The sequence below is a fragment of the Hemitrygon akajei genome, chromosome 1 (genome assembly GCF_048418815.1).
Source record: "Hemitrygon akajei chromosome 1, sHemAka1.3, whole genome shotgun sequence".
In the NCBI taxonomy this organism is placed as follows: domain Eukaryota; kingdom Metazoa; phylum Chordata; class Chondrichthyes; order Myliobatiformes; family Dasyatidae; genus Hemitrygon; species Hemitrygon akajei.
Window position 1 is genome coordinate 125,148,604 of NC_133124.1, and position 24,891 is coordinate 125,173,494.

Sequence of the window (24,891 nt, forward strand, 5' to 3'; positions counted from 1 at the left end):
GCAGTTCAGATAATACCTAATCCCCACTCACCCAATGAGGAAAGCAGACCATGGTGGTACAGCACCTTTTTGACTGGGGGCTGCCCGGCTTAAGGCAGGCAGTAGCTGTCCAGTGAGATCCAAGCATCTCCCCCACCGTCGGAAGCAACCCCTAGCACCACCCACACACTGCGTCAATTGAACATAGTGGGCCATAACTGGTAACTGCTGCTTCTCATGTTGTGTTAATGCCATGAGGCGAAGTGGGGGTGTCCTCTCCTGAATATTGTTGTTGTTGCAAGGTCAAGTCGGTACTCAAGCCAATACACAAGCTAGGCTAGTACGATATGGAGAGCAAGCTGTTGCCCATGCAGCAGATTCCCCCTCTCCATGCAGCTGATGAATCCAAGGGAATGGCAGAGACCAATACTGTTTGGCACCAGCTGCATTTCACAAGTTGTCAGTCAGCATTGATCTCAATGTAGGGCTGCCTTAGTGACTCCAGCTCCAGATTTTCCCCCAGGTTTACTCCTGAAGCCTTCCCTACGAGTGGATATAGCTGCAAGGCAGCACCGATTTATCAGAGTTCTCCTTCTCCTAGATGAGCTGTCAACAACAGCTGACAAGCCCCATCTGCCCAAAGCGACTAATTTTAAGGCACTGGTAACCCGCCTTTGCCCATCTCCTGCCAGTAGAAATGGTCCTACCAGGCTTAGTTGCCAAGCCACACATGAAGCATGAAGGCAAAGAGCTGGACTTGATTGTCATGGGCTATTTGAAACACACAGCATTGGGAGCATTTAGACAACAGACAATAGTTGCAGGAGTAGGCCATTCGGCCCTTCGAGCCAGCACTGCCATTCAATGTGATCATGGCTGATTATCCACAATCAGTACCCCGTTCCTGCCTTCTCCCCATATCCCTTGACTCCACTATCTTTAAGAGCTCTATCTAACTCTTCCTTGAAAGCATCCAGAGAATTGGCCTCCACTGCCTTCTGAGGCAGAGCATTCCACAGATCCACAACTCTATGGGTGAAAAAGTTTTTCCTCAACTCCGTCCTAAATGGACTACCCTTATTCTTAAATTGTGGCATCTGGTTCTGGACTCCCCCAAAATCAGGAACATGCTTCCTGCCTCCAGTGTGTCCAATCCCTTAACAATCTTATATGTTTCAATCAGATCCCCTCTCATCCTTCTAAATTCCAGTGTATACAAGCCCAGTCGCTCCAATCTTTCAACATATGACAGACCCACCATCCCAGGAATTAACCTCATGAGCCTATGCTGCACTCCCTCAATAGCAAGAATGTCCTTACTCAAATTTGGAGACCAAAACTGCACACAATACTCCAAGTGTGGTCTTACCAGGGCCCTGTACAACTGCAGAAGGACCTCTTTGCTCCTATACTCAGCTCCCCTTGTTATGAAGGCAAACATGCCATTAGCTTTCTTCACTGCCTGCTGTACCTGCAGATAGTGGGAGTTTATCCCCACTAACCACCATCCCCCCTCACCTCCACCGGCTATGACAACCTTAAGGAACTTCCACTACTACAACATATTCCATATATTAACTCACTGCTTTTTTTGCATGTCACTTTTAGCTCTTTTGTCAATCCATTTCATTCCATGTACCACCGAGCAGCTGTCGGTGCTGAAGAGTTTAAAGTCAAGAAGACACAAGCGGTAAGATCCAGAATAGCACATGTATTTTTGTTCAATTGCTTTTCAACAAATGGAGTTTATCAATTTTCTACTTGAGCTTGCAAATGGTGAACAACCAACTGAGGTAACCACAAAATTACATCCAAAAAAAGGGACACACAGAAATCCTAAGCAAAAACCAAAAAATAAGTGCTGGAGACATTCAGCATGTCAGACTGCTTCCATGGAGAGAGAAAATGGTTCAAGTCAATGGTTCAAATCAGTAACCGTTCAGCAAAACAGAAAAACACTAAGAAAAACGTTCTTAAAGTGGTGAGCAGGGGATGCGGTGGAAAGAGAACATTTGTGATAGAGCACTGACAAACATACAAAATGCTGGAGGAATTCAGCTGGTCAGGTACTGACCTAGGTTGTCCTAGTAAAGAAATATGACAGAGAGAGTAACAAATAGGACATCATGAAGTGTTTGAATACAGTAAATAATGGAAGAAAAACCGAGAGCTGAAGGACACATGTTTAAGGTGATTAGCAAAAAACAAAGGACACAAAGAGAAGCTTTACATTCAATGTACACCGATGATCTGGAATTCAGTTTGACCTGAAAACAGACTCAATTTTAGCTTTCAAAAGGGAATGAGATATATTCCAAAATAATAATGCTTAGAACATATATCAAAGATTGACAGAATAAGTAAGTTTAATTTGACAGAGATCAATAGACGTTTACATATTAACTGAAGGGAATGAAATACCTAAATAATAAAAAGTAACTGACAGTGTTTAGAACATATATCAAAGCTTGACAGAATATTTAAGACAAAGACCAATAGATTTTTACATATTAGGTGAATAAAGCGTTATGGGTTTAATACAGATGTGGTGATAACATAACTGATTAGTCCCGACCTTACTGCATCGAAAGACGCGAGATAGAGATCCCGTATGGGCTTTCCTATTTTAACCGGTCTACTTTTTCCAAATAAAACAGCGCAAATTCAACGTGGTGACAGGGAACTCCTATGCTGGAATTATTCTATATTATAAATACAGTTTTAATACGCCATGCGTGTATTAGGCGGAGTTTTTTTTAGCTGCCATTTTGTAAACATCGTAATTTGTGACTTTTTGAAACAGCAATCCCCATACTTTAAAGTTTGTAGTTTAATTTCCGACACTCTATCATGATCTGTCTTCCAGTAATTAAAAACAAGCCGAAATTTTTAAGAGAAAATAAAAGCGTTACTCTGCGTGGCGCGTTTCCATGGAAACGCAAAGCCCAACGCCGATAGAAATGAACAAGTTATTATTTTTAATTTAAAATACACGTCTTTCTTCAGGATATACCTACAGTACGTAAGTTAATGAACAACTATCTAAAAGTTTGTACCTGCACATTCACACAACGATATCTCCCAAAGGAAAATCCAAAGTCTTTTAATTCCTTTCTACCCAGAAACCTACGCGGCGGAAACGGAGAGAATCTCAGTACGTCACCGGCGCGAAATTTGAAACTCAGAAATGCAGCATTTCTCCTACGTGAAAGTACGTCCAATACTCCAAACATTGATTGTTTCAGCGATGTATGTTATTCTCTTTCGGGCAGAGATTTAATCCAATATTACCTCTTACCTCTGGCTGAAACCTTTTGCAACCCTGTTCCTAGAATGCCAGCACCAAGAATGTGTGTACCTTTCAGCTGGGTCAATATGATACATCCAAAATGGTCACTCAAATCTCTCCTGCACTTCACTTTTTCAATACTCAGCCTCATTTTCTCCAACGGAGATAAAATTGTGGTCAACCAAAATTTATGTCGACTTTGTCCCTCCCAAAACAATAGTCTCAAAAGTAGTAGTATTCCTTTCAAATCCCTCCGCAGCGTCACCCTGTACTACCTTTGCAATCTCCTCTTGCCCTGCAGCTCTCCAATATCTGTACTCTAATCTTGTCTCATTGGTTTTGGAGTTACAAAACATAACACTCTTAAATACTGTATCAGCCGCTTAGTTTTTTGAATGCAAGACTCTGTGATAGCTTTCAAAGTTAGATTGGATACATAAGTTGAATATATGCAGTTGTTGCAGTTCCTGCCACCTGGTTAGTTTGCATATTTCACATGAAAAATAAAAGAATACATACTACACAGGCAATGAGGTTCAGAGTATAGATGAGATTGCGTGAACCACACACAAAAAAGTGGGCTGTCCAAAGAATGATACTTAGAGCTTAACAGAATGGGAAATTCTGGTGGACCTTGTGAAAAATGATCTGTCTAGATATCAAAGAGCAATTTTATTCACTATCTACATTCACATGTATTAGGAATTTGTAGTCACATGTTATTCAGAGTGCAACATGCATGATAAAATGGCATTCAACAATTATAAAGAATAAATAAATACAATGGTTTCCGATTAATTAGGACTGGTACAATTTGGGACAATTAACTGGTTGCCCCAATTAGCTGAAGATTCATGGAAATAGTTAAAAAAGGTACTTAAAAAAAAAGACAAACTACCAATTAACTGAGTTACAAATTATGTATTTAAATGAAATACAGAATAAAGTAGAACACTACAAAAACTACTACAGTACTATAAAACTGTGTAATAATTCTTAATAGTTATTGATGGAGGAATTCAGTGTTCACTGAGATATTCTTTTGATTGGATGTAAATGAACAAAATTTATGCAGAGACCTGGTACAGATAGCGGGCCGCCTTCAAACAAAGCTTTCAATGATTGCATTCTCCAAATCTTCATTTTAATTCTAGCAGTCAAGATGATTGTCAACACCTCCAAATTCTTCATAGTTCGTAACTTGTTAAAGCAGTGAAATCATTTTGCTTTCGTTCCTGGCATCTGAGCCTGAATGCTTGAAATGGCAACAGGCAAAACATTTCTGAATTGCTTTTGTTTATTAATAGCCAACTATCAGTGACAAAAATCACTGATTTTTGAACACACACGAGTGATGCTATTTGAAAACTGTTCGCTCTAAGCAGTGTAGTGTCAAATAGTCACACAACATGCATACAACTGACACTTGTTAGAACAGGTTCAGCAACTGTCACCTGCCCCAATTAAACTGCAGTCTCCCAAATAAATAGATAGATAGATAGATACTTTATTCATCCCCATGGGGAAATTCAACTTTTTTTTTCCCCAATGTCCCATACACTTGTTGTAGCAAAACTAATTACATACAATACTTAACTCAGTAAAAAAAAATATGATATGCATCTAAATCACTATCTCAAAAAGCATTAATAATAGCTTTTAAAAAGTTCTTAAGTCCTGGCGGTAGAATTGTAAAGCCTAATGGCATTGGGGAGTATTGACCTCTTCATCCTGTCTGAGGAGCATTGCATCGATAGTAACCTGTCGCTGAAACTGCTTCTCTGTCTCTGGATGGTGCTATGTAGAGGATGTTCAGAGTTATCCATAATTGACCGTAGCCTACTCAGCGCCCTTCGCTCAGCTACCGATGTTAAACTCTCCAGTACTTTGCCCACGACAGAGCCCGCCTTCCTTACCAGCTTATTAAGACGTGAGGCGTCCCTCTTCTTAATGCTTCCTCCCCAACACGCCACCACAAAGAAGAGGGCGCTCTCCACAACTGACCTATAGAACATCTTCAGCATCTCACTACAGACATTGAATGACGCCAACCTTCTAAGGAAGTACAGTCGACTCTGTGCCTTCCTGCACAAGGCATCTGTGTTGGCAGTCCAGTCAAGCTTCTCGTCTAACTGTACTCCCAGATACTTGTAGGTCTTAACCTGCTCCACACGTTCTCCATTAATGATCACTGGCTCCATATGGGGCCTAGATCTCCTAAAGTCCACCACCATCTCCTTGGTCTTGGTGATATTGAGACGCAGGTAGTTTGAGTTGCACCATATCACAAAGTCCTGTATCAGTTTCCTATACTCCTCCTCCTGTCCATTCCTGACACACCCCACTATGGCCGTGTCATCAGCGAACTTGGCTGTTTTCTCGATTTGTTTTTGTTAGCATGTTTTTCTAAGAGTGGTCACAAATGAGCAGCTGCCTGATTAACTGTTGGCCAAATTAACTTGAATCCATTGTATATAAAAAAAAGTTAGAGGTTAAAGAACAGAAATGGAATAAAAATGCAGAATAGATAAATTACAGCATGCATTTTGGAAGAATCAAAGCCTATGCAAGATGATGAAAGTTTTTAGTACAGATGGAGATGTTTTCTCATCCTCATGGTCAAGAGGGTTGAATGATGGCATTACTCTGATTTATTTGTAACTTATAGTATAATAATGTCTCACTCATCAAAGTTGGGGAAATGTTGTGTAGTCATCTTCACCCAAGAATCTCAGAAATCATTGAAAGCTGCAATTTTGGCACACGTTGACAAAAACCAAAAGCAGCATTGTGTATTACATGGTTGAAGAATTTTTGGTGTCACTATATTTTCAGGTTGATTTTATACTGTTCATTGAGTGATTGATTTATCTGAACTTACAGAGGAGTTCATTCTGGCTTTGCTTTTAAGGTCACAAAGTTCTTAAAAAGCATGTTATCCAAAAAAGAAATTAATTGAAGAATGCCGCAAAGTTTCAAAATGGTTACGAGTGACTCGCAGATTTCCACTAACTTCTCTTTATACATTACTGTAGTAATCTGGATAAGGGACTGATGGCATTATGGCCAAGTTTGCAGACAATAGGTGGGGGATAGGTTGTGCCATGGAGTCAGAAGGTCTGCAGAAAGACTTGGGCAGATTGGGAGGTGGGTAGATGGAATAGCATCACTTTATGGAAATACAGATTAATTGTATATAAGTTATCTTACATGTTTATTATATTTTTTATGATTGTGTTATGTTTTTTTTTTCCTGCTGCATCAGATCCAGAGTAACAATTAATCATTCTCCTTTACACTTATGAACTGGAAATGACTTTAAATAATCTTGAATCTATTAGGAGAGCCTAGGATTTAAGGACACAGCCTCAGAATAAAGGGATGTACCTTTAAAAGTGAGCTGAGAACGGTGATTCAACCAAAGGGCAGTGAATCTGTGGGCAGATATCAACAAGGTTTTTGGTTGGTAAGGGAGTAAAGTACGATGGGGAGAAGGCAGAAGAATAGTGTTGAAAGAAAAATAAGACTGTGGTTATTCATGCTGATTCAGGAGCCTGATGGTTGTAGGGCAGTTGCTGTTCCTGAATCTTCTGATGAGGGACCGAAGATTCTTCTAATTCCTACCTGATGATAGTAGTGAGAAGAGTGCAGTACTTGGATGGTGGGGATCCTTGATGATGGCAATTAGTTATGCATTCGCCAACCATTATTGGTGATTGGATAGAACAGGACTGTAGAGCATTGACCTGATCTATTGCTTTTGGGACTGTTCACCTTGGCCAGCATGGATTAGTTTAAGCAAGGTTGCTCCCCATACTGGGTGACAGTGGTCAGGCCACACAGTGACAGCGTCATGGAGGACATTGTTGCAGCTTTTCACCTCATGGATGCCAACTGGAGCTGCTCAGTCAGACTTGAACTTATCCCGGTAGTGCGTTGTAAGGTTATACATATTTCCATCAGCACATTGTTCAGATTAAACACAAGGGCAATATTTTTATGCTGAAATACTTAAGGGTGGCATGGAAGCATAGCTGTTAGCAGCAGCTTTAAGATCAGTGTTCAGTTCTTGTCCCGGCTACGACTGCATGGGTTTCCTCCCACATCCCAAAGATATAGGAGTTAGGGTCAGTAAGTTGTGGGTATGCCATGTATGTTGGTGCCTGAAGTGTGGCAATACTTGCAGGCTGTCCTCAGCAACTCTATGGACTATGTTGGTTGTTAAAGCAAATGACACATTTCACTATCTGTTTCTATGTACATGGGACAAATAAAATTAATCTTTAATCTTGAATGGAAAAGTACAGTGTAGTTGATTATTCAGTGATTGTTCCAACATCACTTTTATACCATACAATTTGAAACATTCAAGAAATACAATAAATGTTTAATTCTAAAGTAGTAAACTAAAAAGGCTTCTCTCCTGAAATTTAGAAGTTAGATTTTGAAAGAAACAAGAATTAGCAGTAAATGCTTTGGAGAAAAAGTTCATCGGGCATCAAAAACAACCACTGTGAATATTCAGGTTAAGGAAATAAAAAGCATAAATAATGAAGCCATCATTTAAAAAAAAGTAATGAGTTTCTTTTCTAACACTCATCACCTGTAAGAGTCACCAGTGTTCCACAAGTGGAGAATCCAATTCCAATATGGTAAAGCTGAACTTTCATTTGGGAAAACTTACAACATAATAGGAAAAGAGAGAGCATATAATACAAAAAAAAGTGGTAGCCTTAAAAACCAACAGAAGGTAACTAAAAAAGCCATAAGGGAAAAAAAAATACAAAAGGTAAGCTAGGTGTAACATGAAAGAGGATACCCAGTTGTTCTTTCAGATATAAAGAGTAAAAGAGGAGCGTGGTTATCGGTCCGCTGAAAACTGACATTGGAGAGGTAGTAGTCAGAGGTGAAGAAATGGCAGATGAAATTAATAAATAGTGTGCATCAATCTTCACTGTGGAAGACATCAGCAGTATGCTAGAAATTTGAGAAAGTTGGGCAGAAGAGAGTGCAGTTGCTATTACTAAGGAGAAGGTGTTTGGGAAGCTGAAAGATCAGAAGGTAGACAGGTCACCAGAACCAGATGGACTACAACCCAAAGTTCTAAAAGTGATAGTTGAAGAGATTATGGAGTCATGAGTAAATTACCTTTCAAGAATCACGAGATTCTGGTATGGTTCCAGAGGACTAAAAGAAGTGCAAATGTCACTCCACTCTTTAAGAAAGGAGGGAGGCAGAAGAAAGGATATTATAGGCCACTTAGGCTAACTTCAGTGGTTGGGAAGATGTTGGACTCCATTATTGAGGTTGAGGCTTCGGGTACTTGGAGGCATATGATAAAATAAGCCAAAGTCAGCATGGTTTCCTTAAGGGGAAATCTTGCCTGACAAATCTTTTGAAAACAACAGGCAGTATGGACAAAAGTCTGAGAGTCAGTGGATGCTGTTTACTTGCATCTTCATACTAGCATTGATATGCTAGAGTATTTCAAGGTAAAGGAGGAGGTAGTATTGGGTCTCTTAAAGAGTATTAAGGTGGATAAGACCCCGGGGCCTGATGAGATATACCTCAGGTTACAGAGGCAAGAGAAGAAATTCCTGGGGACTTCATCAGTATCTTTGTGTGCTCTATAGCCATAGGTGAGGTCCCAAAGATCTGGTGCATAATTAATATTACTCCATTATTCAAGAAAGGAACAAGGGATTAATCTTGAAAACTATAGACCAGTGAGTCTCACATCAGTGATAGGGAAGTTACTGAAAGAATTCTTAGGGATACAATTTATGAGCATTTGTAAAACCATGGCCTAATTAGGGAAAATCAGTATAATTGTGCAAAGCAAGTTGTGTTTTACCTACAAGGTTTTGACGAAGTGACAAAGGTGATTGATGAAGGTACAGCTGTGGATGTTGTCTTCGTGGATTTTAATAAGGCGTTTAGTAAGGTCCCTCATGGTAAACTCATTCAGAAGACTAAGATGCAAAGGATCCATGGTAAATTAGCTGTTTGGATTGAGAAATGGCTTGCCCGTAGAAAACTGAGGGTAGTGGTCGAAAGGACTTATTCTAGCTGTCATCAGTGATGTTATGCGGGGATCTGTACTGGGACCTCTGCTGTTTGTGATGTACATAAATGACCTTGTTGAAAATGTAGATGGGCGAGTTAGTAAGTTTGCAGATGATATGAAGATTAGTGGTGTTGTGGATAGTGTGGATGACTGGCAAAGAATACAAGGGGATATAGATTAGTTGCAGATATGGACGGAAAAATGGCAGATGGAGCTTAAGCCCACCAAATGTAAATGTTGCAACTTGGTAGGTCAAATGCAAAGACAGAGTACACTGTTAAGGGCAAGATACTGAACTGTGTTGAGCAGAGGGACTTTGGAGAGGTTGCTGAAGAAGTTTACCAGGATGTTGCCTGGATTAGAGGGCATGGGCTACAAGTAAAGATAAAGCAAAATTAAATTTATCAAAGTACATACATGTCACCATACACAACCCTGAGATTCATTTTCAAGAGGTTTGACAAAATTTGGTTATTTTCTCCAGAGCAGCAGAGGCCGAAGGGAAATCTAAAAGGATTACAAGTTTGTGAGGCATAGGTATACAGACAGCCAACATCTTTGTCCCCTCCCCCCAAAAGTGTTGAAATGTCTACACATTTAAGGCAACAGGGGGTAATTTCCAGGGAGATGTGAGGAGCAAGTTATTTTACACAGCTGGGTGTGGTGCTGGGTGGTGATAGTGGCAGAATCATTAGAGACTTTTAAAAGACGTTTAGATAGGCACATGAATGTCAGAAAATAGAAAGTTACAGGCATTCGTGTAGGCAGAAGTGATTAATAATTTAGTTAGTCATTTAATTACTAATTTAATTGGTTTGGCATAACAAGCCAAAGGGCCTGTTCCTCTGGTGTACTGTTCTATGTTCTATTATTCCAGAAATGAAAGGGTTAACATACAAGGAGTGTTTCATGGCTCTGGGTCTGTACTTACTGTTTAGAGGAATGAGAGAGCATCTTATTGAAAGCTATTGAATGCTGGAAGGCCTAGATCAGGGTCTAGGACCAGAGGGCACAGCTTCAGAACAGAGGGATGTCTATTTAGACAAGAGGAGCAATTTATTTAGCCAGAGGGTGGTGAATCTGTGGAATTCATTGCCACAGACAGCTGTAGAGGCCAAGTCATTGAGCCTATTTAAAGCGGAAATTGGTAGGTTCTTGATTAGCCAGAGTGTCTAAGGTTACAGGAAGAAGGCAGGAGAATTGGATTGAGAGGGATAATGGATCAGCCATGATGGAAAGGTGGACCAAAAATCACTGGGCTAAATGGCCTACAGAGCAACACAAAATTCTGGTGAAACTCAGCCAGTCAGGCATCATCAATGGAGGGAAATGATCAACTCTGGTCAGAAGAGCAGAAGACAAGAGAAACACAAAAGTACTGCAATCTGCTGGAGGAATTCAGCAGGTCGAGCAGCATCTGTACAAGGCAAGATTGTCAATGTTTTGAATTACGATTGATTGGAGATGTGAGATGGCCAGAACAAAGAGAAGGGGAGTAGTGAGACAGGAGATCAAACTGATGGATTGACAGAGGAAGGCAGCATTTAAAAAGTAAACTGGCAGGTTGCATCAGGTGGGGGGGGGGGTGATGATGAATGTGACAAATGGGTGGTATACTTAAAACATCAGATTTAAAAAGCGACTAGGATCTGTCAGGACTTTCTGTGAGGATTGAGATCATTCAGGTTAATAGGCACCTGGCAAGAGCTAATAAAAAGTTAGGTTTACAAGGAGTGGCTATTGTGGGAGTGGGCCAATGTTAGAGCAAGAAGGCTTCAGCAAGGAGAGGCAGAGGCTAGGCTGAGTTTTGTCCCTTTCCTTATTAGTGCTGATCCAGAACAGTAAGAATAGATCACTGGACAGCGGTGTGCTTCTTATGCAAGTTGTGGGAGATCTGGAAGAACTCCAATCTCCTTGATTACTACATCTGCAAGAAGTGCATCTAGGTGTAGCTCCTTACAGACTGTGCTAGGGAACTGGAGCTAAATGAATTTTGGCTCATTCAGGAGGATGAAGAGTTGATAGGAGCTGCAGAGTGTTAGACACCCCCAAGTAGGAGACAGTTAGCTGGGTGAACATCAGGAGGGAAAGGTTATAGGCAGTTAGTGAAGAGTATCCCTGTGCCTATTCCCCTCAATAATAAGTATACCGCTTTGGATACTGTTGGAATGGATAACCTACCAGGGAAATGCCACAGCAACCAGGTCCAGGACTGAGCCTAGCTCTGTGGCTTAGAAGGAATGGGGGAAGATTAGGAGAACAATGGTGATAGGGGTTTCAATTATTCAGGGATCCGACAGGAGAGTCTTTAGATGTAAAAACATGGTATTTGCCTCCTAGGTTCCAGGGCCAGAGGCATCTCAGATGAGGTCCACAACATTCTTTAGGGGGAAGGCAAACAGTCAGAAGTTGTGGTACATATTGATACCAATAACATAGGTAGCAAAAGGGATGAGGCCCTGAAGGGAGAATATAGTGAGCCAAGTAGGAAGCTGCAAAGCAGAACATTAGGGTTGGTCATCTCTGGATTGCCACATTCCAGTGAATGATTTGACAGATGATTGCATGGATGAACAATTGGTGCAACCAGTGTAAGGGGCAGGGCTTCAGATTTATGGATCACTAGGATCTCTTCTGAGGAAGGTCTGTCTAGATGGTAACCAGAGTGACAAGTCGGAAGATGGAGCAATTGGTGTAATATGTAGGGAGACTGTGAGAAAGGATCACAGTTGCTAGGGTAAAATAGCAGTCAGTGAGTTGGGTTGAAATATGTCTATTTTAACGTGAAAAGCATCAGAAATACGGGTGATGAACTTAGAGCATGGGTCAGTATGTGGAACTACAACATTGTGGTCATTACTGAGACTTGGCAGTCACAAGGGCAGGAATGGATGCTGGATATTCCTGGGTTTAGATGTTAGTACAATCTTCTGCAGGACAAAAGTGATTCTAACAATAAAGGTTCAGCTTGCATCATCATGAATAACACACTAACTTTGTAAATTGAGCAGAACACTTAAGCATTGTTAAAATTATATTGTATACCACACGCTTAAGGATACATCGTTTTGTTCTCTTCTTGTACATTATTCTGTAACCACATTCTCGGCATCGGATCGGATCTCTTGCTTTAATTTCATTTTCAGTGTGACACTCTGAAATAAGTAAACAACATCTCATTGTTTAACACCACTAAATTACATTTGTGTCAACATTACCTAATTAACCATTTGTGTATATTTATCTGATAAAGAGAGAAACATTGACTTTTTGATAAAGGTTATGTAGCTGGAGGAATGACTTGGAAATTTGCTGGAGAATTACTGCCAGTCAACACTGGCACAATTTTTGTCATTGATATTGGTGTCCATTTTAAACCCTGGTATTAAGTAGAAATATTTGCTATAAACAAAGTGTTCTAAAGCTTCTTTACAATTTGCAAAAATAAAAAATCCAGAAAAGTTTGTTTTATGAACCCTCGTGACAAAGCATTAAGCAGTCCAGCATTGCTAAGGACTTCAGAATTGATTGGCTTTATGAAATGAATATTATTGTGGATATTATAGTAAAGGCAAAACAGATTGCTATTTGTATAAAAGTATTAGAATTTATTAAACTCCAGTCACAAGCGTCTAAATAAGTTATGGTTTTAAATCCCTTGCATAATAGTTACTGCTACAAGAAAATTAGTGAAGGAAATAAAATTTATGTGCAGGAGAATCTATTCAGGTTTCTTTTACTGGATGTATAGTGGGACTAATGACCAGAATCTTAAGCTTGGATTTCACCAATTATCTAGCAAAAGTTGTTTGGAAAACTATCATCAGACACTGAGTGTTTGGTTTTTTCAGGACAGGATTATGCAGCTTTGAAAACATTCTACGGTTCTAATTGTTAGATCCAGTAGATCTATAAAAGTCAGTGACCGAGTAGGAGCTTGTTGAAGTAGATCCCAGTGGAACACGGGAATGCAAGAACTACTTAGTACTTTAACTAAAGGACATCATGGCTGATCCAACTCTATCTCCCATAACAACTTTGCTTCTGTTAACACTGAACCTAAAATTGTAGCAAAAGTATTAATTCCCCTTGGCAGGCAAAGAGTGCTCCAAATTAACCTCAACTTTTGTCAAATACCTTCCAGTAATCCTTACAATGTCCATCTGTCCACAATTTTAGTACCCACTGGGAAAAAAAGATTTTTCAACCATTCCTTTCCTTTTTTTGTGATTCTTAATCAACTGAATATTTTCTAAGTATTTGATGTCCTAAACTATCACCAGATCCAGCAATTTCTCAACATGTTTGGCTAAATGGCCTGTAATTTCCCTCCTTCACATGCCATTTTCCAAATCTGCAGGAACAGTTTCTGAATCAACATAGTCTAGGAGATTCAGTCACTCAATTCCTTTTAAAGTCTGGAAATCATCTGATCATTTAGCACGTTATTTAATTGGATTTTTTGCATCACTATTTTTATAGAAGCATTGATTCAGTCTTAATTTCCTGATATTATTGGGAATTGGCTGTCACCAGTACACCTAAACTCCTTTCTTTACTGTAAATACCAAAGTAAAATTCATTTACTTTTTGCTACAATATCATTTAATGGAGCATTTTGGTCCTGATCACTATTATTTTTATAATGTAATTGGAAAGGATATGTGATATTCTTGATATCCCTTTAACGTTTCCTTTACATTTCACCCAATTGTTGCTCTATCAATGTTTCCCCCCATTTAACTGTTGTCAGGACCTGCACCAGTCTTTGTATTTTCTTTTAATTTTACACTCCCCTCATCTTTTTGGTAATCTTTTGAATATGGAACAGTCCTGCACAGGAAGAGGCCCTTCAGCCCATGATTTTGTACCCAATTAAGCTAGAGATCAAATGCCTAATAAACAAATCCCTTCGGCCTACACAATGTCCATGTCCCTCCATTCTCTATGCAAGAGAGTGTCTGTATCTAATAACCTCTTAAATGTCTTTATCATAGTTGCATGCACCACGACCTCAGGCAGCACATTCCAGGCACCCACCATGTTCTGGTAAAAGAAAGTTGTCCACACATCACCTTTGAACTACCCCCCCCCCCCCCCCACACCATGTTAAATGCACATCTCTATTAGACATTTTGAACCCAAGAAACAGAATTTGACTCCACTCTTCAATCTTATAAACCTTCATCAGGTCTCCCTGATCTCTCATGGCTCCAGATAAAACAATCCCAAGTATATCCGAGCTCTCCCTATAGAACATATCCTGTAATCTAGGCGACATCCTGGTAATACCTGGTGCAAAAAAGGTCTTGTCCATAAGATAAGGATGCATGGATTGGGAGTAATATATTAGCATGGATAGAAGATTGGTTAATTCAATAGTTAGGATAAATGGACGTTTTGATGATTGGCAGTCAGTGGGAAGTCAACAGTGGGTTGATGCTGGGCCTGCAACTGTACCTGGTATATAGTAACAATTTGGAAGGATGCATGTACAGAATAATATAAGATCCTTTTCAATCTGACTCTCCTTTTCATCCTCCCCCCCCCCCCCCTCACCCCCAGCTCTCCTAATGTTCGAGTTATTTTCTAGCTTCCTTATAATCCTCAAGGGCTCCATTTCCATAAGTAGTTTCTGTAGCACCTACCAACCGCAGCAGTATCACCTCATTTTATTAACAACCCTGCCACATTTCAAGACGTCATCAACCACAATACTGAGTAGCAAACATGGTTTCAGTGGGGCATTTCCACTGAAACCAAAGACAAGAGTTCACACTTTTCTTGTTGATGTTATGATTTTGGAAACTTAAAATGAAATAGCCATTCATGATATATATAAAATCATGAATTTTCTCTGCCACTTTGCATTCCTACTTTTCACTGCACTACAGTACATCTCTAGTTACCATCATTAAGCCAGTCATTTAACTTAATCAAATGTCACTTCTTTGCAAACACACCATTCCCATATCCCTTTACTGGTCAGTATTAGCCCAAAACCTTTAGTTGAGACTGGCAACTTAGAGTTGCAAGTTCCTGTCTTCTATTCCAGAATAGTCGGTGTGGGCAGCGGAGCGGAAGTAAGGAGTGCTTGAGGTCGACAGACAACTGGAGATCGGAGGATCAGCCGTTGTAGGTAGGCCGAGACCGTCGGACCTACCTGGAGAGTACCTGAGGAGGAAGGTAAAACTGCGCAGGCGCGGGTGACGTCAGCGGCGAGCGCGGGGTTTAAAAAGAGGCCCACTTTCAAGAGCGGGCAGTGGAGTGCACAGGAGCAGAATGCTGGGCTTTGGCTCAGCGCAAGAGGACTTTGGTGAGTGGAAATCAGTGAGCCTGAGTACGTGCTTGCTGAGGTAAAAAGGTAAGGTCAGTAGGTTCTTTTTTCATTTATTCTGACTAATCTAGGATCAGGTAATGGGGGAGACAGTTAGAGCAGTGGTGTGCTCCGTATGCAGTATGTGGGAGGTCAGGGTCAACACAGTTGTCCCTGATGACCACACCTGCAATAGGTGCATCCAGCTGCAGCTCCTATCAGACCGAGTTAGGGAATTGGAGCAGGAGCTGGATGAACTATGGATCATTCGGGAGGCAGAGGCAGAGATAGATAAGAGTTATCGGGAGGTAGTCACACCGAAAAGACAGGAGGTAGGCAAATGGGTGACAGCCAAGAGAGGCGGGGGAGCAGACAGAGAGAGCAGAGCACCCCTGTGGCCGTTCCCATCAACAATAAGTATACCGTTTTGGATACTGATGGTGGGGATGACCTACCAGGAACAAGTTGCAGTGGTCCTGTCTCTGGCACTGAGGTTGGACCCTTGACTAGGAAGGGGAGGAGGGAAGGGAAGAGAAGAAAGCGGTAGTGATAGGGGATTCTATAGTCGGGGGGCGGATAGGAGATTTTGTGGGGAAGATCGGGAGTCTCGGATGGTATGTTGCTTCCTTGGTGCCGGGGTCCGAGACATCTCAGATCGGGTGCAGGTTATTCTCGAGAGGGAGGGCAAGAATCCAGATGTTGTGGTCCATGTAAGGACCAATGACGTGGGTAGGATGAGAGAGGGGGTCCTGCATAGGGAGTTCAGGGAGTTAGGTGCGAAGCTGAAGAGCAGGACCTCCAGGGTAACAATCTCAGGATTGCCACCTGTGCCACGTGCAAGTGAGGCAAGGAATAGAAAGATTATACAGATTAATACGTGGCTGAGAGGATGGTGCAGGAGGGAGGGCTTCAGGTTTTTAGATAATTGGGCTTTGTTCCAGGGAAGGTGGGATCTGTTCCGAAGGGACGGTTTACACCTGAACTGCAGCGGTACTAACATTCTTGCAGGGGAGTTTGCTAGTGCTTCTTGGGGGGGGGGTTTAAACTAAATTTGCAGGGGGCAGGGATCCAGAATGTGAGAGAGGATAGCGAGATGAAGAACAAAGGACAGGTGGGGACTACACGGTTCCGGAATATTAAGTGTGTAGTAGAGAAAGGTGAGGCGAAACAAGTGATAAGGAGGACACATGTACAGAGGGATGGTCTGACGGAACATGGAGTTAAATGTGCAGAAAGAATAAATAAATTTAGGAAGGACAACAAAATTTTAGGGGCGTATAGCCCGATGGGAGTTCGGGGAGCTGGGTTAAGCACAATAGGCAGAGATTCAAACACAGAGGAGAAATGGGCTAAAAATTCTATATCTGAATGCACAAAGTGTCAGAAATAAGGCGGATGAGCTTGAAGCTCAGGTGCGAATGGGTAACTATGATGTTGTTGGGATAACGGAGACATGGCTGCAGGGAGATCAGATCTGGGAAATGAATGTACAAGGGTATACGTGCTATCGTAGGGACAGAAATGTGGGCAGAAGGGGTGGGGTGGCCCTGTTGGTGAGGAATGAGATTCAGTCCTTTGCAAGGGGGGGACATAGGATCAGGAGAAGGAGAGTCTGTGTGGATAGAACTGAGGAACAGTAAGGGCAAAAGGACCCTAATGGGTGTTGTCTACAAGGCCACCAAACAGTAGCATGGATATTGGGTGCAAGTTGAATAGGGACTTAACATTGGCATGTGGCAAAGGTAATGTCGCAGTAGTTATGGGGGATTTCAACATGCAGGTGAACTGGGAGAATCAGGTTGGTGCTGGACCACAGAATAGGGAGTTTGTAGAGTGCCTACGGGATGCATTCTTGGAACAGCTTGTACGAGAGCCGACCAGGGACAAGGCTATTCTGGATTTAGTGTTATGTAATGAACAGGATTTGATAAGTGATCTTGAAGTAAAGGAGCCATTAGGAGGTAGTGATCACAATATGATAAGCTTTTATCTGCAATTTGAGAAGGATAAGAGCAGCTCGGAGGTGTCAGTCTTGCAGTTGAACAGGGGAAACTATGGAGCCATGAGGGAGGAGCTGGCCAAAGTTAACTGGATGGATATCCTAGCAGAAAAGACAGTGGAACAGCAATGGCAGGTATTCTTGGGAATAATGCACAAGGTGCAAAATCAGTTCATCCCCCAGAGAAGGAAGGATTCAAAGGTGGGAAAGGAGCCACAGTGGTTGACAAAGGAAATCAGAGATTGCATAGCATTAAAAAAAAGGAAGTATGACAGAGCTAAGGTGAGTGGGAGGACAGATGATTGGGAAATTTTTAAGGAACAACAGAACTTAACTAAAAAGGCAATACGGGGAGAAAAAATGAGGTACGAATGCAAGCAAGCCAGGAATATAAAGGAGGATAGCAAAAGCTTTTTTAGGTATGTGAAGAGAAAGAAGATAGTTAAGAACAATGTTGGGCCCTTGAAGAATGAATTGGGTGAAATTGTTATGGGAAACAGGAAATGGCAGAAGAATTTAATAAGTACTTTAGATCTGTTTTCACTAAGGAAGACACAAGCAATCTCCCAGATGTATGGATGGGCCAAGGACATAGGGTAACAGAGGAAATGAAACAGATTGACATTAGAAAGAAAACGGTGATGAGTAGACTGATGGGACTGAAGGCTGACAAATCCCTAGGTCCAGATGGTCTGCATCCTAGGGTACTAAAGGAGGTGGCCCTGGAAATTGTGGATGCATTGGTAATCATTTTCCAATGTTCCTTAGATTCAGCATCAGTTCCTGAGGTTTGGAGAATGGCTAATGTTATCCCACTTTTTAAGAAAGGAGGGAGGGAGAAAACAGAGAACTATCAACCTGTCAGCTTGACATCAGTGGTGGGGAAGATGCTAGAGTTCATTATTAAAGATGAAATAGTGGCATATCTAGATAGCAATGATAGGATTGGGCCGAGCTTGCATGGATTTACCAAGGGTAAATCATGCTTGACTAATCTGTTGGGAGTTTTTCGAGGATGTAACCAGGAAGTTAGACGGGGGAGATCCAGTGGATGTAGTGTACCTCGATTTTCAGAAGGCATTTGATAAGGTCTCACATAGGAGATTGGTGGGTAAAATCAAAGCTCGTGGCATCGGGGGGGGGGGAAGACATTGACATGGATAGAAAACTGGTTGGCAGATAGAAAGCAAAGGGCAGCGGTGAATGGGTGTTTCTCGGAATGGCAGGTGGTGACTAGTGGGGTGCCACAGGGCTCGGTATTGGGACCACAGCTGTTTACGATTTACGTCAACGATTTAGATGAAGGCATTGAGAATAACATCAGCAAATTTGCTGATGATACTAAGCTGGGTGGCAGTGTGACATGTGATGAGGATGTTAGGAGAATTCAGGGTGACTTGGATAGGCTGAGTGAGTGGGCAGATACTTGGCAGATGACGTTTAATGTGAATAAGTGTGAGGTTATCCACTTTGGGAGTAAGAACAGGAAGGCAGGTTATTATCTGAATGGTGTAGAGTTAGTTAAGGGAGAAATACAAAGAGATCTAGGAGTCCTTGTTCATCAGTCACTGAAGGTGAATGAGCAAGTGAAGAAGGCTAATGGAATATTGGCCTTTATTACAAAGGGAATTGAGTACAAGAGCAAGGAAATCCTCTTGCATTTGTACAGAGCCCTGGTGAGACCACACCTGGAGTATTGTGTACAGTTTTGGTCTCCAGGGTTAAGGAAGGACATCCTGGCTGTAGAGGAAGTGCAGCGTAGATTCACAAGGTTAATTCCTGGGATGTCTGGACTGTCTTACGCAGAGAGGTTAGAGAGACTGGGCTTGTACACACTGGAATTAAGGAGATTGAGAGGGGATCTGATTGAAACATATAAGATTATTAAGGGATTGGACAAGATAGAGGCAGGAAATATGTTCCAGATGCTGGGAGAGTCCAGTACCAGAGGGCATGGTTTGAGAATAAGGGGTAGGTCATTTAGGACAGAGTTAAGGAAAAACTTCCTCTCCCAGAGAGTTGTGGGGGTGTGGAATGTACTGCCTCAGAAGGCAGTGGAGGCCAATTCTCTGGATGCTTTCAAGGAGGAGCTAGAAAGGTATCTTATGGATAGGGGTATCAAGGGATATGGGGACAAAGCAGGAACCGGGTATTGATAGTAGATGATCAGCCATGATCTCAAAATTTTGGTATGATAAATCAAAAACAGGAAATCTAATGGATAAGAATGCAGAATGTGCAACTTTAAGAAAAACACACAGCATGCTGAACTTTGCAAGACGTTAGGTAATGCCAAGTGATGACGTGCATCTTTGAGAGTTCTCCGGATATTGGTGCTGAATACTACCAGGGATTCCGAACCTTTTTTATGCCATGGACTCTCACCATTAAGAGGGGTCTGTGGACCCCAGGTTAGGAACCGCTGATTTAAAGTCACCAATCGACAGTTATTGCATTATGCCTGTAGTTGCACTAAATAGCTCAAAATAAAAACTAACTTAACGACTTAAAAACATTTCAGACAACGCTTAATCCATTTGAAGAAAGAGGAAAAGAGAGTTGTATCAGTAAAAGGTATTACATATTAAGAGTGAGATCTAGATATCCAAATCCTGTCATTTTGAATCAGGTGCATTTAATGTGACAGATATGACATCTTACATTTATCCTTTAAACCACTTGAAGCTTCTTGATTTAGTAAGAATTTTAAAGGTAAATTAAGTACATAAAACACCAGCTTCATCTCACTATAATCTTCATTGGGGTAAAATAAAAATGTTGATATTCAGTTCATCAATTGTGATCAAGGGATATCAAAATGATTACCTCCACAAATGTAGACCATAGGCTGTTGCTTTGGAGGCTGCAAGTCCTTCTGGATATCCATTTTCATATGCTGTTTGGTTTAAGCTGGAAATCAAGCACCCAAATTAAGCAGTATTAAACATCTCTGAGGTGGCATAACACAGGTAGAACTGTCACTCTTAGGAAAGAGATCATTGTGAAATTAATCAATACCAATGGAAGGAAAGTGTTCCTTTACTCACAGGATCTCACAGTTTAACTGGAGCAATCATCACGAAGGTAAATACAACATCAAGATATCAACGTAGATAAGAACTTGAAAACAATGGCTCCAAATGATATCAGTGGAAAAAGAAATTCCACTGGTATCAACATTATATAACTAATAGAAAAGTATAAAAAAAATTAATGATGGGAGAAAGATAAAACTCTGTATCTTCCAAAGCTGCTTCTAAGAACTCAGACTCTTGATGAAGGGTCTCAGCCTGAACTGTCGACTGTTTATTCCCCTCCACTGATACAGCCTGACTTGCTGAGTTCCTCCAGCATTTTGTACATGTTGCTCAAAGTATCCAGTAACTGTACAATTTATTGCATCTAAAAAACCCAATAATTTTCTTGGTTTAAAGTAGAATGTTGACTGGTGCATGATAAATACATTAGAACAAAACCAGTAATGATCTATGTTGGGGTTGTTAACTTATCCAGTTTATTGGAATCAACGATAAAAATATTCAGATTCTATTCAAAACTAAAGATTTGAAAATTCTGTGAGATTTACATGAGGTATTAAAATTGTTCCTGTACCTAAAAAGACCAAGGTAACATGTCTGAATGACCGGCGTCCTGTCACACTCACCTCAATAATAAGCAAATGCTTTGAGAGGCTGATCAAGGACTACATCTGCAGCATGCTATCACCCACACTGGACCCCCTACAATTCACTTACAGGTATAACTGATCGACAGATGATGCAATAGCCACAGCTCTACACATTGTCCTTACACATCTGGAGAAGGATGCCTATGTGAGAATGCTGTTCTTGGACAACTGTTCAGCATTCAACACCATAATTCCCTCCAGGCTTGACAAGAAGCTCAGAGACCTTGGACTTCACCCTGCCTTGTGTAGCTGGATCCCAGACTTCCTGTCAAATCACCGACAGGTGGTAAGAGTGGACCTCCTCACTTCTACCCCTCAATACAGAAGCCCCTCAGGTCTGTGTACTAAGCCCCCTCCTTTACTCTCTCTGTTGCCACCCACAGCTCCAATGTGCTAATTAAATTTGCTGATGACCCTACACTGATTGGCCTAATCTCAAATAACAATGAGGCAGCCGACAGAGAGGAAGTCATCACCCTGACACAGTGGTGCCAGGATAATAACCTGTCCCCCAACGTCACAAAAACAAAGGAGCTGGCTGTGGACTACAGGAGGAATGCAAACAGGCTAAACACCATTGACATCAATGGATCAATGATCAATGAGAGGGTGAACAGTTTTAGGTTCCTTGGCATACACATTACCGAGGATCTTACGTGGTCTGTGGTGAAAAAAGCACAAAAGCATCTCTTTCACCTCAGATGGTTGAAGAAATTTGGCACGAGTCCCCAAATCCTAAGGACTTTCTACAGGGGCACAATTGAGAACATCCTGACTGGCTGCATCACTGCCTGGTACAGAAACTGTAATTCCCTCAATTGCAGGACCCCACAGAGAGTGGTGCGGACAGCCCAGCGCATCAGTAGATGTGAATTTCCCACAGTTCAGGACATTCACAGAGACAGGTGCGTAAAAAGGGCCCGAAGGACCACTGGGGACCCGAGTCACCCCAACCACAAACTCCCAGCTGCTATCATCTAGGAAACTGTACCACAGCATTAAAGCCAGGACCAACAGGCTCCAGGACAGCTTCTTCCACTAGGCCATCAGACTGATATAATTGTATTTCTATGCTATATTGACTGTCCTGTTGTACATATTTATTACAAATTACTATGAATTGCACATTTAGACAGAGATTTTTACTCATGTATGTGAAGGATGTAAGAAATAATGTCAATTCAATACTTAGAGTTGTTGATGCAACCATTAAAAATTCGTAACTGAAATCAAGTATCAGTTGCAAGCAGCTAATTTAAAAAAATCAATTGAACCATATTCATTAAAGCACCGATAAATTGGAATGGAAGTCCCCATTCCTAAGATAGATACCCCAAAGCAACAATGTATATTCCGTTATATTTATATTTAAATTTTTTTAAAGTATAAAAATGATGGAAGAATTGCAGCCAAATTTTACCAAAAATCTCCTGTAAACATCAATGGGTTAAATAACTAAATGATCCATTTAAGAGTTAATTACAGAACTAAATTTGGCAAGAATACTAGGAGAAACTTCACTTGCCTTCTTTCAAATTCAAAATCTGAAACTAGCAGCCTTTCAAAATATAACATACATTTGGAATTAAAGTGAGATTACTTCGGTTTAACTTATAATTAACTTAGCTTAATATTAGAGAGCAGTGTAATGTTTACTAATGTCCAATTGGTACCCAATATCAGGAAGGGCAGGCCAGTAATAGTAACCTAGCTCCATCTGCCCTTGTCTACATTGGAAAACTAAAACTGGCTAATATAACCAAGGCCAAATGGGACAGCAGTCCTGTAACAATTTGTTAAAATTGGCTTGGTGCTGGGAGCATAACGGTTGAAAGTTTTTTTTTTTTACGATTGGTAACCTGTGATCAATTGTGCAGTGGCGGTACAGTAACGCAATGGTTGGCACAATCACTTTACAGCACCATCGATAACTGATTGGGCGTCGATTCCCACCGATGTCTGTAAGGAGTGTGCACGTTCTTTCTGTGAATGTGTGGGTTTGCACCAGGTGCTCCGGTTTTCTTCCACATTCCAAAGATGGACAGCGAGGGTTAGTGAGTTGTTAGCATGCAACGTTGGCACCAGAAGCATGGCAACACTTGCGGGCTGCCCCCAGCACAATCATTCAACTGCGCTGGTTGCTGACGCAAAACAACGCATTTCATTGTACAAGTGACAAATAAAGCTAATGCAGTATATACTTAACATAGAGGTCAATAGTGGAAACCCCCAGTTTGTTATATGGGAGGCGTAACAGTTAGCATAATGCTATCACAGGCCAGTGACCCGGGTTCAATTCCTATCGCTGTTCTTTATACATACTCCCCATGACTGCATTGGTTTCCTCCCACATTCCAAGGTAGTAGACTAATTGGTCAGCAAGGGCTAGTTGGGCCAGAAGGTCCTGTTATCTTGCTGTATCTCCAAATTAATTATTTAACTGGTTGGATGTAAATGCAGGAGGTGTGACTACTAAATTTCAGAAATTAGCAAATATATTTACTAAGTTTACCACCAAATGCAGTTTTTTTTATATTGTGACAAAGTAGCTATGATTATGATAATTTAGTCCCAAAATACTTCAAGGCAATGCTGTTTCAGAGGACCAATAAAGTCAGGATACACACAATGAATGTTGGGACTCTAAAATGTAACAAGGAACAAAGGGATTTTGATGTACAAATCCAAGAATCCACGAAGTAAGCAGCAAGCAGATATGGTGGACATCTTCTTGTCCCCATTATCTGAGACACAGAATGTAAGCAGGGAGGGATGATGGTAAAAAAAATCTTTATATTAGTTAACCCACAGCTGAATACACGTGCAATTCTCATCACCACACTATGGGAAAAGATGCAATTACACCAGTTCACCAGAATGTTGCGATGGGCTATGAGGAGACATCGGATAATCTAGGCTTGTTTTCCTTTGAACAGCAAAGCCTGAAGGAGATCCAAACGGAACTATGCAAAACTATGAGAAGCATAAATTGGGTAGATTATGGAAAAAGTTTCCCTTTAGCAGAGATACCAATCACAGAAAAGGATATATTTAAGAAAAGAGTTACAAGATTTGGAGAATCAAGATAGGATATTTTTCAATCACTAATGGTTATAATTTGGACACAAGAGACTCTGCAGATACCGGAGATCCGGAGCATCACACACAAAATGCTAGGGATTAGGCAGGGGCATCATGAGCCGAAGTACATATTTCAGTGCGGTATTACTCTACAGCTAACATCATTATCAAAGCCTCATGTCACTAAGGCACCCCGGTGAAGAGTCCGCAATCCCCAGCCCCACAGAGGCTTCTGAACTGACACAAACCGCAGAACCATCTCAGCCCACCACTATTTTAAGAAATGTTTTCCTCACCAAGCTACTGCCAGGGGCTTATTTCCACACAAAAACGATCAAATCCGCAAAGCCCTCACATGAGGCCGACAACCGGTCTCCGAATAAGCTCCTGGGGGAGGGGGCAGGCGCGTAACTTCCGGGTGATCGGCAGCAAGACGGCCGGTGATTGGTCCCCTGCGCCGACAAATGAGGAA

The 24,891-nt window shown here is 41.3% G+C and overlaps 2 protein-coding genes across 4 annotated transcripts in view; both read right to left on the reverse strand.

Annotated features, from left to right (window-relative positions):
- LOC140730713 (sperm-associated antigen 1-like) overlaps positions 1–7,367 on the reverse strand; it is a 147,190-nt gene extending 139,823 nt beyond the window's left edge. For all 3 annotated transcript variants that reach the window (XM_073051546.1, XM_073051527.1, XM_073051538.1), the window contains exon 1: positions 3,036–7,367. In XM_073051546.1, coding sequence (XP_072907647.1) covers positions 3,036–3,043 — 8 coding nt within the window. In that variant the 5' untranslated portion in view covers positions 3,044–7,367. The remainder of the gene's footprint in view (positions 1–3,035) is intronic.
- A 151-nt stretch (positions 7,368–7,518) lies between these two features.
- Positions 7,519–24,839, reverse strand: polr2k (RNA polymerase II, I and III subunit K). Its single transcript, XM_073051559.1, has 4 exons — positions 24,716–24,839; positions 20,477–20,560; positions 12,398–12,490; positions 7,519–7,779 (listed from the first exon to the last, which is right to left on the reverse strand). The coding sequence occupies exons 2-4, from the start codon at positions 20,541–20,543 to the stop codon at positions 7,757–7,759; spliced, it is 183 nt and encodes a 60-aa protein (XP_072907660.1). The 5' UTR covers positions 20,544–20,560; positions 24,716–24,839; the 3' UTR covers positions 7,519–7,756.
- Positions 24,840–24,891: the final 52 nt, after the last annotated feature.